The sequence below is a fragment of the Hyaena hyaena genome, unplaced genomic scaffold (genome assembly GCF_003009895.1).
Source record: "Hyaena hyaena isolate Hyena2069 unplaced genomic scaffold, ASM300989v1 scaffold_378, whole genome shotgun sequence".
In the NCBI taxonomy this organism is placed as follows: Eukaryota; Metazoa; Chordata; class Mammalia; order Carnivora; family Hyaenidae; genus Hyaena; species Hyaena hyaena.
This window is the reverse complement of record NW_024081009.1, coordinates 999,052-1,013,860: the sequence shown is the minus strand read 5'-3', so window position 1 is coordinate 1,013,860 and position 14,809 is coordinate 999,052. Positions and strand designations below refer to the sequence as shown.

At 36.9% G+C, this 14,809-nt stretch overlaps 1 protein-coding gene across 2 annotated transcripts in view; it reads right to left on the bottom strand.

Annotated features, from left to right (window-relative positions):
• Positions 1–14,809, bottom strand: part of KANSL1 (KAT8 regulatory NSL complex subunit 1) — a 180,676-nt gene that overhangs the window by 48,711 nt on the left and 117,156 nt on the right. For both annotated transcript variants that reach the window (XM_039250643.1, XM_039250642.1), the window contains exon 3: positions 4,548–4,689. In XM_039250643.1, the coding sequence (XP_039106574.1) occupies positions 4,548–4,689 (142 nt within the window). The remainder of the gene's footprint in view (positions 1–4,547; positions 4,690–14,809) is intronic.

Genomic DNA, 14,809 nt, shown 5'->3' with positions numbered 1-14,809 from the left:
GGGGGGGAAGCAAGCAAAAAGGAAAGAATAGAAAAAACTTAAGTTGTAGACTTGGGTTAACTGCTTCTCTTTCACCAAATTTGCATGATATATGGAGTCAAGATTAAAAAACATCACCTCTTAATTTATAATACAGAATTAAGATGTAATTTCACATGCTTGCTCCCATTTTCATTCTGCGTAGGTCAATCTTCCTTACCCATCTCAAAACAAATCAGTGACCTCACTAAATGAGCTCCACAAGAACCATTCTGGGCTACCCAGAAAAGACAGAGCTGTCTACAGTGCCTTACAACCCCACTAGGATGGGAAGATAAACTGCCTAACATCACTTCTGAAGACAAAGGTATATTTCTAGGCTTTTGCTATTTCATTCAGCTCCTTTTCTATCCAGGAATTTCAATGCTCTTCCACCTCTTATTCCCAGAAATATGTCCATTTTTAGTTAAAACTGCTGTGTAACTTCACAGATCAGTCAAGGAAGAGGTAAAAGAAAAATGATGTATTTTATATTACACATGGATGTTGAAGACTGTGTTAAGAGAAAGTCTCCTTCAGCAACAGAACACATCTGGTTCCTTTGCTTCCCCCCCTCAGTTTTATGTAGTAGGTATGAAATTTCAATAAATATGCTAGTGACAAATGATGAGAAAGATAGAAAAGAGTGTAAGAAAATGCTCGGAGTCAGAAAAATAGCCCCAGGTTCAAATTTAGCTCGGTCTCTTACACACTTGTAAGCTCTAAGATTTTCTCTGTGCATTTAGTAACATATATGAAGAGGGGCACCTGGGTGGCTCAGTCAGTTAAGCATCCGGCTTTGGCTTAGGTCATGATCTCACGGTTTCTGGATTCAAGCCCCGCATCAGGCTCTGTGCTGACAGCTCAGAGCCTGGAGCCTGTTTCAGATTCTGTCTCCCTCTCTCTCTGACCCTCCCCTGCTCATGCTGTCTCTCTCTCTCTCTCTCTCAGAGATAAATAAGACCTTAAAAACAATTTTTTAAAAAAATAACATACATGAAGATACCTGTATATAGTACACACTGCAGGTACAGAAAGTGTTTTTCTTTCTCGCTCTTAAGGCATGGGAGCTTTTTTTTTAAAACAAGCTCACTGAATATAAAAATTAAAATACAATAGTTGAGTTCATAGCAGCACTCTCAACAATAGCCAAAACATGGAAAGAGCCTAAGTGTCCATCAATGGACGAATGAATCAAGAAGATGTGGTTTATCTATACGATGGAATACTACATGGCAATGAGAAAATGAAATTTGGCCGTGTTTGGCAACATGGATGGACCTTGAGGGTGTTATGCTGAGCGAAATAAGTCAGGCAGAGAAAGACAGATACCATATGTTTGCATGTATAGGAGGATTAGGAGGAACTTAACGGAGGACCGTGGGGGAAAAGAAGGGAGGAAATAGTGGGGGAGAGGGAGGGAGGCAAACCATGAGACTCTCTTGAATGCTGAGAACAAACTGAGGACTGATGGGTGTGTGTGTGTGGGGGGGGTGATGGGCATAGAGGAGGGCACTTGTGGGGATGAACACTGGGTGTTGATGGAAACCAATCTGACAATAAACTATTTATAAAAATAATAATAATAATAAAGTACAACACAATAGTTGGGGCACCTGGATGGCTCAGCTGGTTGAGCATCTGACTCTTGAATTTGGCTCAGGTCATGATCCCAGCCAGGATCATGGGATAGAGTCCCGTGTCGGGCTCTGACCTGAACCTAGAGCCTGCTTCAGATTCTCTGTCTCTCCCCTACCACCTCTCAAATTGAGGAGGGGGGGGGGGGGGAAAGGTAGAGTACAGAGGAGTTCCTAAACACTATCCTTTTTCCAAAAAGCAAACGGAATCATCACTCCCTAAAGAAACTCTCAAGACTCTCTAAATCTGGAAGTTAACATTTAACTTCCAACAGAACAGAAATTGGTAGTCAACTGGTGGTAGCTTTCAAATACTTTCTTTTTTGGAATATGTTACTTTAGGAAAATTAATGTTAACGTGCTTAGAAAGTAAATCTTTAAAAAGAGAAAGCCTCACCTTCTAATTCCCCAACCTAAGACAATCTACAGTTGACCACCAAACCTAGATTTATCTCATGAAAAGGTCTGTACTACCCAGGCAATTCTGGCAAATCTTGGAGCAGGATGGGAAATGGAAATATCAGTCCACTTTATTAAAACACAGGCAGTTAAAAACCTCCCACTTTAATAACTTGAAAAGTAGTCAAGCACTTGAAGCAACTGCTAACTTGAGCAACAGATGCTCACATCTCAGCTCTGTGATTACATGTTCACTTGACCATGAACAAACTGCTTACCTCTCTGACCCTCTACTGGTTTACCTTTAAATTTGTAAGTAACAATAAAACGCTTACCACAGTGCCTGACACATGGTAAATGCCCAAAGACTTCTATTATTACAATGATATAAGACCAAATGCATGTTACTTTATCTTTGGGGTCAATTTCATTGCTTATATGCTATATAGGCTTGAACAGTATCCCTCCAAAATTTATACAACCCAGAACCTATAAATGTGTCCTTATTTAGAAAGAGGATCTTTGTGGATATAACTGGGTTAAAATGAACCCTTCAGTGTGGGCCCTAAATCCCAATATGACTGGTGTTCTTCTCAAAGGGAAGCGTGGGCACAGACACAGAGACGACACGTGAGGACAGAGGCAGAAAGTGGAATGACGCGGCTGTGAATGGAGGAACACCAAGAAATGCCAGCAACCACCACAAGCTTAGGAAGAGGCAAGGAAGGCTCCTTCCCTAGAATCTTCAGAGGGAACATGCCCTTCCTGACACCTTGATCTCAGAATTCTAGCCTGCAGAACTGTGAAAAAATACACTTGTGTTGTTTTAAGTTACTGCTCAATTTGTGCTTTGCTACAGCAGCCCCAAGAAACTAATCCATTTGTTTTAAACAGACATTGTATAAATGCAGATATTTAATAAAGGTGTCAATTTTCTTGATGAATTATTAGGATTATCATTAAACTTTTACTCTTCCTGTCACAATTTTGTAACATTGTGTATTCAGACTGCAGAGCAAGAAAATATAATTGTGAATGCCTTATTTTACAGACTGTGAAAACTAAGGCTCAGAAAGATTCAGTGACTTCTCTTCCCAAGCGTATATAGCTGTATGGTAAAGAAAGCACTAGAACCAAAGATCATCAAGCCCAAGCCTGGCATTTGGATAGTTAATATATGCACAAACTCCAGAATAAATACTTTCCAGATATATACTTAGAAATATCTAAGACTTTTTAGAAAGTTTCCCCAAACTGATGAACATAAAAATATCCATGATGTGACTTGGCTAAAGATGTGTATTATGGTATGCTTTAGAATTTTATTAAAGGGCATAATTAAAATTGTCATCAAAACAGGTAATAGAATGGAGTCCTTAAAATGCTTCCCCAAAAAACAACAAGAAGAGCACTTCAGTGGAATTTTTGGAATAAAAGCTTAGATGACGTATATGGGAGGCTGTAGACTTTTAGTTCAAACTCTTATCACTGTATTTTGTCAGCTGGTCATCCTTTAACTTTTGGCCTACTAATTAATTTAATGCACAGTCTACAGTATAGTAGTTCTCTGGAGGCTTGACCAGCACCAGGGCACGACAAAAAAAGTGATGTGACACTTATTTTAGGAGCAGTCGACTCTTCATCTAGACCAGTGTCCAGTCATTGGAGCTTGATCAACTACCACAAAACCACCAGTGTCAAGCTCAAAGACAACAGTTCTATGAGAAGAATCAGGACTCTGCAGATAGGAGGACACACAAAAAAACAAAATCTTGTAAGAATGTAAAATCCATGAAAGGAGGATTTTTATTTATCACTGTGACCCCCTGTAACGAGAACAGTGCCTCATACATGGTAGGCACTCACCCATTTGCTAAATGGATGGCTTTTCCATGTACATTTATCTCTTAGTCAAACCCAAACTGAGTAAGGACTTTTTTCTAAGTTGATTTTTAAGAAGAAAAACTACCACATTAGACACTGTCAAAGTGAAAAGTTCTGTTGTCCTTTGCAGACAGGAGGGCACAGAAAATCCAAAATCCCAAATGCCAAGGTCTAATTTCACTGGAATAATCTTTCACAAAAAACCCTATTTTCCTCAAGAAAGCAAGGGAAGCTTAGTGGTAAAACAGAAATGCATCAAAGTAAAAAAAAATCAAGATGAAATCCTCAGTCATCATCACTTTTCCATAAATATAACAAATATGAGTTGCATCAATGGCTTACATTATATAGTGTCTTTTTTCTTATGTTTCCTATTAGCCAAAATATAGGAACTGTTTTGTTCTAAACACATGTTCAATTTAACATTAACTAATAGTGTTGTCTGCACTACACTAAACAACATCAGGCCCTTAAACAAATTAAACCACTATAGCAGATCACATTAAACCATTCTCTTTGACATAGCTAAGAGTTATTGAGGGATGGGGAAGAAAAGGGATAATGGTAGTTTTTAACTGGGCTGAAAAAGACCAGACGTTTATCTCTTACCTTATTAGCACGTATCTGCTTATAAATATCTGTTTGCTGCCGAATTCGATATTCCAAGTCAGAAACATGAGCCTGAAGCCAGTTCCAGCGGCTGACAATAGCTGCTCGGTCTGCAGCCCATCTCCATTCTGACCTGCGCCTCCTAAAAGGAAAGAAACTGATTGAAATCCCAAAGCACCCATTTACAGCAAATGGGAATGGGAGGGTTTTAACATTTAAAGGCCTTTATACCAACCGACTCTAGTAACAAGAAAAACCCAAGACTGTATGTATATATGTGTGTGTGAGTCAGAAGACACACATGGAGAACACTTGGGAAGTACAGATACTTCCCAAATTAACTAGCTGAATTTGCCTTCTAGTATCGTGATCCTGTGGAAATGTCAGAGAAGAGATAGAAATATTCTCAAGAGACAGAAGTATTTTCTATGTTACATAAGACATATATAAACAATAAAGATCATCTACGCAGCAAATCCAAAAGACACCACAAATTATTAAAGCTAAGAATTCAGCAAAACTGTTAAGATCATTGTGCAAACCTTGAAGTGTTGCTTTGTGCTTTTTTTTTTTAAAGCACTATTCAGAACACCAACAAATGCTAACATTATACACAAAAGATCTGTAGAATAGTGAAAAGAATTTAATGGAATACTGTTTATTTTTATTGATTAGTATTATATCTATCAACATGAGTAAATCTCAACAATATGGAATGGGAAAACTGTAAGAAAACTAAAAAGAATAAACATAAAATAAGAATTGTTACCAATACATATAGTATATATAAAAACATGCATAAAACAGATACTCAATAATTCAGGATTAGGGTGCTGAGAAAAGGAATGGAGAAGTCAGATTTCAGCTCGACCTGTAACGTAATATTTGATTCTTCTTTAAAAACAGAGACACTGGGGCGCCTGGGTGGCTCAGTCGGTTAAGTAAGCGTCTGACTTTGGCTCAGGTCATGATCTCACGGTTTGTGGGTTCGAGCCCTGCATTGGGCTCTGTGCTGACAGCTAGCTCAGAGCCTAGAGCCTGTTTCGGATTCTGTGTCTCCTCTCTCTGACCCTCTCCTCATGCGGTCTCTCTCTCTCCCTCTCAGAAATAAATAAAACATTAAAAAACAAAAAAACAGGGGCACCTGGGTGGCTCAGCTGATTAAGTGTACAACTTTGCCACAAGTCATGGTCTCATGGTTTGTGGGTTCAAATCCCACATAGGGCTCTGGGCTGACAGCCTAGAGCCTGCTTCAGATTCTGTCTCTCTCTCTGCGCCCCCACCAAATAAACATTAAAAAAAAATTAAAAACTCCAGGGGTACCTGCACCCGGATGGCTCAGCTGGTTAAGCGTACAACACGTGATTTCAGCTCAGGTCATGGCCTCTGTGCTTTGTGTGCAACGTGCTTTGGATTCTCTCTTTTTCCCCTCTCTCTTGCCCCTTCACACCCCCCCCCAAATAAACAAACACTTTAAAAAAAAAATAAAATACAAACAAAAAGTCTAGGGTACCTGGCTGATTCAGTCGAAAGAGTGTGCAACTATTGACCTTGGTGTCATAAGTTCAAGCCTCATGCTGGATGTAGAGATTATTGTAAGAAATAAAAAACTTTTAAAAATACAATAAAAATTAAAACAAAGTCTGATAGAAATATGACATTTTAACATTCCTTAAATATTAAAGGGTATATATGGTACCTAGTATATTCTGTAATCAAAATATTTGATAATCTTCCACAGAATTCATTTTCAACAAAGCAGTAGTCACACTGACCATAGTCCCACCTCCAGTCAGGAAGGATATACATAGTCACTACTAATGATTTTAAATGGCTATTAAGTGAACTTTCACAAAGTCTACTGATGGGGTAAAAAAACAGTATAATGTCAATAATAAAAGACAATACATCAAACCATAGTAGGGTTAGAAATGAGTTAATACTTTTATTTTTTAGCTTTTTAAAAAAATGTCTATTTTTGAGACAGAGAGAGAGAGAGAGAGAGAGAGAGTGCGCACAGAGGAGGGGCAGAGGATCCAAAGCAGTCTCTGTGCTGACAAGCAGACAGCCCGATGCAGGGCTGGAACTCACAAACCACAAGATCATGACCTGAGCCAAAGTCAGATGCTTAACCAACTGAGCCCCCCAGGTGTTCCAGAAATGAGTTAATTCCTAATTATACCATTATAATTAAGACCAAGGATAGCAATGGTATTTTACTTTTATTTTATGTGGTCCAAAAATAAGCCACTGAGGCCAACTACTGTCATAAAGTATTATCCAATTATTTCTCTTGTAGAAAGGAGAGATTTTATGGTTACCTAATCTTGATGGGATCAGTAAAAGCTGTAAAGATACTTTTTAAAAATGTATTAATTATCTGGATTAATGTTGGATGCAGGTCTAGTTCTAGCTCAAGTTCAGGAAAGAACCTCAAGAAGTAAAGTATAACCACTTAATGATCATTCCTGAACTATAAAAATGTTCCCCCTTTTCTAAAACAGGCAAGACTAGTTAACCTGCAGAGCCACTTTCCAACTGTCATTCCTCTACAAGGTTCCCCCCTTTCCTATCCAGCAAACTCTTGGTTTTACAAGTCATTCATTCCCGAAGCTATCACGACACCAAATATCCATATACTGTTCACCACTGGGCTACTCCAATAATTTCCCCAGCTACTACTCCTAATGTAAGTCACACACTACTTTTCCTAAACAAACTCCCCTCAAACCTCATTTCTTCCATCACTATTATGTGTAAAGAAGCATACAGCTCTTGTGGCTTCTTTTCAAATCTTAAGTCTTCAAGAAAACAAAGTGTAAGGATGGTCAAATATTGTAAAAGAGCAATTCAAAAACAAAAAGTGATTAATAAAACACAACATCCATTTAATGCCAGTATATTCACAAATTTATTTTAACAACTGACAGTGGCTAGCCAAAACAAAACCCTAATGTTGAAAGCTAAAGCAAAAGAAAGAACCACTTTCTGGCAAATTTACAGCACTTCCTCTTTAGTCACTCTTGGTGGACAAAGAATCCTGGCAGTCTCTTCCAATGATCCTGAACTTAGCTCATAAGCCTTCTCATGACAGTGTTCCAGGACACCAAGCACTCTAAATTGACAAAAAAGATGAAACCTATTTGTTATCTCTGAATTTAGACAAATCTTAACCAAAAGATTTTATTTTTCTTTCTTGTCTGATGTCCCAGGGGGTGGGGAGGAGAAATAAACCCAAACACTTTTAAATCTGTTTGGAAGTCTGAGAATATAAAAAGAAAAGAAAATTACTTAAAACATTTCAGTTCATAAGAACTTTGATGAATAAGTACTATTTTTCTTTGATATTAAGGAATAGCCCTTTTAAATTTTCCTAAGGTCAAAACTAACAAGTCTGCAATACAGGTATTTTTCTAAGTATCAACAATAAAGTGAGCCTCCTAGTAAGATTTTTTTGGAAATCGGCTAATAAACTAATTAAAGACAGACAGCATAAAGGGAATACTGAAATTCCCAAATTATGAACAGGTTTCATTCTACAGATACATTTGTCATATGACAGTTTAGCACTGGAAATGACTTTCAATAGGAAGTTGTCCCAATATTGTAATGTAATTAATGAAAACATGGAAAACTCCACCCAAATGTCCCAAGAAGTATCTTGTGTTTAAAATACCAGCAATATGGGCAAAAGCTAAACTATTAGCAAAAGTGAGAGAGGTACATAGTTAACAAGTTGGAGGTAACTATGAAGATGTTACCACACTCCAGTGATAGAGGAAAACAACATTCAACATTATTCCAAGAATAAAATCTTCACATCTCTCTCTTTTTCCCATTACAGATACAACATGCCACAGAACCTCAGTTTACCAGAGGTAGAGGTGGATTTCCCAATATTCAAAAATGTAAATTTATTACTCTGATAATTTACAGATTAAAAACAAGAGACATTGATTTAATATTAGTTATATACAAAGAAGAGTACATAACTAAGGATGCAGAGTGACGATTATTTAATGATTGGTTTTTAATGTAGTCCTTATGAATGATGAATAAAAAGATATGGATTCCAAAACAGATGAGTCTTTCAATTCTTGTTGTTTATTCTGTGCTAATAATTAGAGAAATAATTGTTTTAACTGTGTTATCTGTGCAGGACACTAAAAAATTTTTTTTTAATGTTTATTTAAGTTGGGGGGGGGAGGAAGCGGGAGGGGGAGGGAGGGAGTCAGTCAGTCAGTCAGTCAGTCAGTCAGTCAGTCAATCCCAAGCAGGCTCCAAGCTCAGTGCAGAGCCTGACATGGGACTCAATACAACTGTGAGATCACAACCTGAGACTATATCAAGAGTTGAATGCTCAAATGATTGAGCCACCCAGGCGCCCCCTAGAATGCCTCCTAATCTATGATTCTGCTGTATGCTTTACTCCAGTTTATATCAAAATATGTCTATATAGGGGCACCTGGGTGGCTTAGTCGGTTAAGCGTCCAACTTTCGCTTAGGTCATGATCTCGCGGTTCGTGGGTTTGAGCCCCGTGTCGGGCTCTGTGCTGACTGCCAGCTCAGAGCCTGGAGCCTGTTTCAGAGTCTGTAACTCCCTCTCTCTCTGACCCTCCCCTGCTCACGCTGTCTCTCTCTCTCTCTCTCTCCTAGGGAAAAAAAAAAAAGTCTATATATTCCAGGCTACTATCTGAGTGGGAATTCACTTTAACTCATATTTTGCTCTTTTATAAGTATTTTATTGTTAAATTTACTTTGTCTCCATGTGCTGTATAAAAATATCTATTAAAATTTTACACTATGGATTGATTTTTGGTTACCTAAATTCAGGAAGATACAGTACCAATATTTCCTTTGGTAATACCACATGAACAATACATTTAATGTTGCCAGCTACATACCGGTATTTATTTGTATAAAACAGTACATGCTGTATAAACAGAGTTCGTTTTTAAATTCTTTAAATGTTTACTTATTTTTGAAAGAGAGAACGCTTGCAGGGGAAGGGCAGAGAGAGGAAGACATAGAATCTGAAGAAGGCTCCAGGCTTCGAGCTGTCAGCACATAGTCCAATGTGAGGCTCAAACTCACGAGCTGTGAGATTGTGACCTGAGCCGAAGTCGGACACTTAACCAACTGAGCCACTCATGCGACCCAAATAGATTTCTTTTTTAGCTATGTGAATTTATACTTTAAGGGTTCTTTTTAGTGGGTTAGAAGAATATTACCACATATCCAGACTTTAGGATGTTTTATAGGATCCAAGATTATAGAAATATTTATGGTACTTACTTGAACAAAAAGTCATTTCCTCTAAAAAAGCTCTTTTATTTATAAACACTTTGAAACTACACAGTAGGAAAGCACTTGAAAACTCAGGGTTCAGCTTACATGTTGGCCAATACAGAAAACAAAGAAAGTGATTTTTGTTTTTAATTTTTTTAAATCATCTTTAATGGAATTGTTTCATTAGAAGAGGAGAAACAGATCAACACGGGGACTTTTATGTAAGAAGATTTAACCTCTCTTAAATGTGGCAACCAAGCTCCTATTTTTATTACAAATTAGGAATTATACATTGAATCCTCAAAGGTATCACTAAAAAACCCTCTTCTATTGCACCAACCATAAGATCTTTAAGATTCTATTGCATTCAGATGATCTGAATCAAGTCAGAAGTGGTGTTACTACTAACTTTGCTAAAATAAAAGCATTAAGGAATGTAATTTCTGCTAACACAGAGAAAAATAAGAATTTGCAATACCATGCCCTTTATTATACCCAATGGTAACTTCCTGTCAATGAGTTCAACAAAAGAAGTTGCTAATATAACAACTCTATTTGATAAGCCCTATCTTCAATGCCTACAGCACTGCCACAGACAGTATAGCAACAAACAGCAGTGGGAGATACTTCCTTTTTCTCAAAGATAAACTAGCACAAGTTGACTTATCTACTTAAAAGTAACACTAAAGTTGGGCACTGAACCATGTCATACTTGACCTAGTACGGTCTTTAATGCAATCACCTAGTTCTAGTCCAAGATGGAAAACATGTAAATCCAGTAGAACAGTGCTGGTGGATGATACTTTCTCCTAATCCGGAATTTAAAAATTTTTTTCATTAAATAATAATGAATATGCTGGAAAGATCTGAATGGTGGTAATTCCATCTTTGATTCTGATTTCATTTCTATTTCCAGTTCTTTCACTTTATGTAAAATAAGTTCTAGTAACAAATTAAAAAGTAAAAATGACTGTCCACGGCAAGCTACACAGTACTATGTTCAAAAACTGGCACCTAAATTATTTCAGAGTTATGTGCTACTTCCAAGAGTGCAAGATTCTGAATCTCCAGGTTCTTTAGATGACTTATAAAACCAATACAATCAAATAAAATTGAGATCATAGCTGAACATGCAGAGCATACGGCTGCTAGATTCACAGTATCCAGGGCAAGAGTCAGGGTCACAAGAATAGAAAATCTTGACATTATTGAGAGTCCTATTTAAAAAATGTATATACAAGTATTCACTAACTAGCTCAAAAGCAGTATGAAACCAACAGGGGAAAGAGCAGGAACACAGGTTCAAACCAAGTTCTCACTTTTATTTACTTTATGTGAACCTAAACATGAAAACTAGTCTCTGGAAATAACAGCAACATCTGCCTCACGGAAACATGGCATTCATAAAATGATAAAACCCTAACTGCAAAGTACAATATGTGTATTAGAAAAGATTAAATAAACATAACCTTGGATTTCAATTCTGTATCATAAAAGATACAAAAGAAGGGAAAAGAAGAGAAATAAATCTCAAAGAGAGAGAGACAAATACAGGAAATAGAGTTTCAGTTAGCAGTAGAATTCTGAGTTTGAGTGCTTGGCTGCAGAGTCACCTAAAGGAAGCTCCATTCTGAACAGCAAAACTAAAGTACAGTTTCCTCTGAATAACATGGGGGGTCAGGGATGCCAAAACTTAACTACTAACCGCCTTCTGCTGACTGGAAGCCTTACCTTTAACAACAGTCATTAACAGATACTTTGTTACTGTATTCTTCCAATGAAACTAGAGAAAATAATAAGAAAACCCTAAGAAAGAGAAAATAACATTTATGGTGCTGTAGTTATAGAAAAAAAAAAATCCATGTACAGCGGACCCTCCCAGTTCAAACACATGTTGTTTCAAGGTTCAACTGCAGTTCATTAAGAATGAACAGACCACTGTATTCAGTGACAACTTCAATGACATTACCTTCTGCCCAAATTTACAGAGATGGAATAAAGTACAGGGTGGGGAGGAGTCTATCATCATATATCTTTCATGTTTTAGCTGTAATATAAAAAACTTAGATGAGAATGGGCTAAGAAACAGTTTGTATCTATCATTCTAACTGGTTATAAGTTTCCTAGAGAGGTTTGTAGTAGTAATCAGAAATAAATGTACCAGAGCCAATTCTAAACTGCCAATTCATCCTGATAAAGACTCTGAGGGTTGAATCCTTTTGTCCTACTGCCTAACCAGATTACTTCTGAAATTGAAAAGAGATTTGTGTATTTTGCCAAATTATTTCAGCCAAACTATCAACCATCATGAACTCTTCCACCTCCTCCGAATGCTATTTAATAAATATTTAAGCATCTATTATTTACTGCCAGGGATTATACTAGGTGCTGGGGATACAGTAATAACAAACAAGAACTGTGGCTCATTAAGCTTAGAGTTTAATGGGCAAGACAAATATTAATAAATAATCATGCAAAATGTTTAACTATGACATCAGATCTGGAACACTTCTCTGTGTTATAAACATTTAACCTAAGCTCCAAAGAATAAATCAGGACTTGGACAGGCAAACTTACTGTGGATTAAAGGTCTCAGGAGTGGTGGGGGGATGTGGTGAGGTGCTTAAGATACTGGGGGCTAACATGTATACAAGATTGTGCACCTGGGGCTCAGACAGTGAACAAAGAGAAGAATGCAGTGGAGTTGGCACTGGATATGGGTAGGTGGGGCCAGATCACAAAGAACTCTGTAATCCATGTTAATTTTATGAAAAAATATTAAGTAGTTTTAGTCTTGGCCTATGTTCTTACATTTATCTTGGACGCTTTGTAAATGAACTTTCAAATACAAGCTAATGGATAATGAACTCCCACATAACCATCAACCAATTTCAAGAATCATGAACTCTTGGCCACTCCTATCTCATCTATAACATCTATCTCTCATCCCCATGAATTTTGAAGTGATCCCAACTATTAGATCATTACATCTGTGTATATTTCCATATGTAGCTCTAAAAGGTAAATTCACACAAAATATAGTATACTATATACTATATTATAAATACATATACACCCACACACACACTATACCATACCATGTATCATATATTTGTAGTATAATATACTATATACTTTCATAATTTGAAAAACAATAATTCCTTAATGTTAAGTATCCTGGACTGTCTCAATTGGTTTGTCTAAATCAAACACAAGTAAGATCCACACACTGCATTTGGTTAATGCACCTCAAATTTCTAACAGAGATCTTATGTTTTCTCTTTGCAATTTATTTGTAGAAAAAAACAGAACTATCTATCCTTTTAAAGGACAAAAAGTAGATTTTACTGTTTGTTATCCTTGTAACAAAGCTCACACTTTTTAACTTTATAAACTCAATCTTTATATTACTTTTAGTTTGTTATTTAGTGTTTACTTAGTACAGATCAACAAATTATTTCTACTTTTATACATTTAATTTTTACATATTTAAGACTAAGATGTGCTAAAACACACCCAACCTTAAAGATTTAAGGTACTCCAAACTCTTCTCAATCCCCATCTCTTAGACTTTTTATTAATCATGGTAACATTCACATAATATGTAATTCTGCCATGCACAGTAAAAACAAAAAATGTAGTAATTCTTCAACAGCCCCTCAGCAGCACTCAGGTGCATCTTTTATGCCTGAAGCTCACCTTCCTCTGGCAAAGTTTTTCCTGGCAAACTTTAGCTTGGAATTCATTACTTTGTATTCTTCAAGCTTAGTGTGATCCTCTTATTTTGTTATTTATGTGTTCTGTATTTCCAAGTCATGTCATGAAGACCTTGACTGGCCTTCAACTAGATTATCCATGCCTCTTTATGGGCACTACCTACCATGTGGTTTTAACTGTAGTTCAATTTTCAATGGTATCTGCATACATGTAGTTTACAAATAAGAATTCCAGGAAATCTGTAACATGAGACTTATTTGGTAATGGCTTATCCTGCTTAATTTTCAAACTGTAAAAAAATACAAAAAAACCCCAAAAAACCACACCTAACTGAAGCTTGAAAGACCCAGAATGCCTTTGACACACTGAAGTATTCCAATGGAGAAAAACACAGCATGACAAAGAAGGATGGAAGTAGCTTACAGTTCTTCTTGGCTGGCGGAAGGACTAGACAAAAACTGAGTGTGAAGATTCAGAACAAAACACTGGCCTAGTTACTGTGTCTTTTTTAGAGAATAGGACTCTGTTATGCTTCAAGAATAAAGCAAATGACAAAGTTAATACTGAAAGACTCTCAGTTATACAAAACCTGCTACCCCAGAGTGGCTCCTTCCGAGTGAACCAATCAATTTTCTGTTACTTTTCTGCCTATAGAGTCTACACTTTTAGAGTAGATTCCATTTTAGAACTTTTCAAAAATCAAACTGAGGTTAGAATATTCCTAAATAGTCCCACTTGTTCAAGAACCCATAAAGTAAAGAGTAGCTATTTTTTTTATCTAGTCCACTCACCTAAGCAGGAGACTGAAAAGGAGCGTATCTTACAACTTAAAAGTACTTATTCGAAACAGCAGGGGAATTAGAAACTTCTCATAAACATCACAGACTGAAAAGAAAACAACCCTTGTATCTTTATCATTTCCTAACTCCCCAGCCTTGGGAGTTAGAGTGGAGTGGAGGATGCCAGGCACCACTTCTTCCATGGGGCAACCTGCTTCTGGCGATCTCTAGAAAAATGAAAGAATCTATGGATTCAGCCTCATAGAATAACTATATAATATCAGAACTCCTATAAGGAAATGTTTTTCTCATTTAAAAAACAAAACACAGCTTGTTAGAAAGAATATAGTGGATGGAGTTAGTAAACGCTAAACTCCAAATCCTGGCCCTACCATTTAGCTAGCTACCTATAATCATTGAGCCAGGAATGGAAATATGAAAGAGCCAAGATTCTTATCAATGCTCAATGTCCAGGAA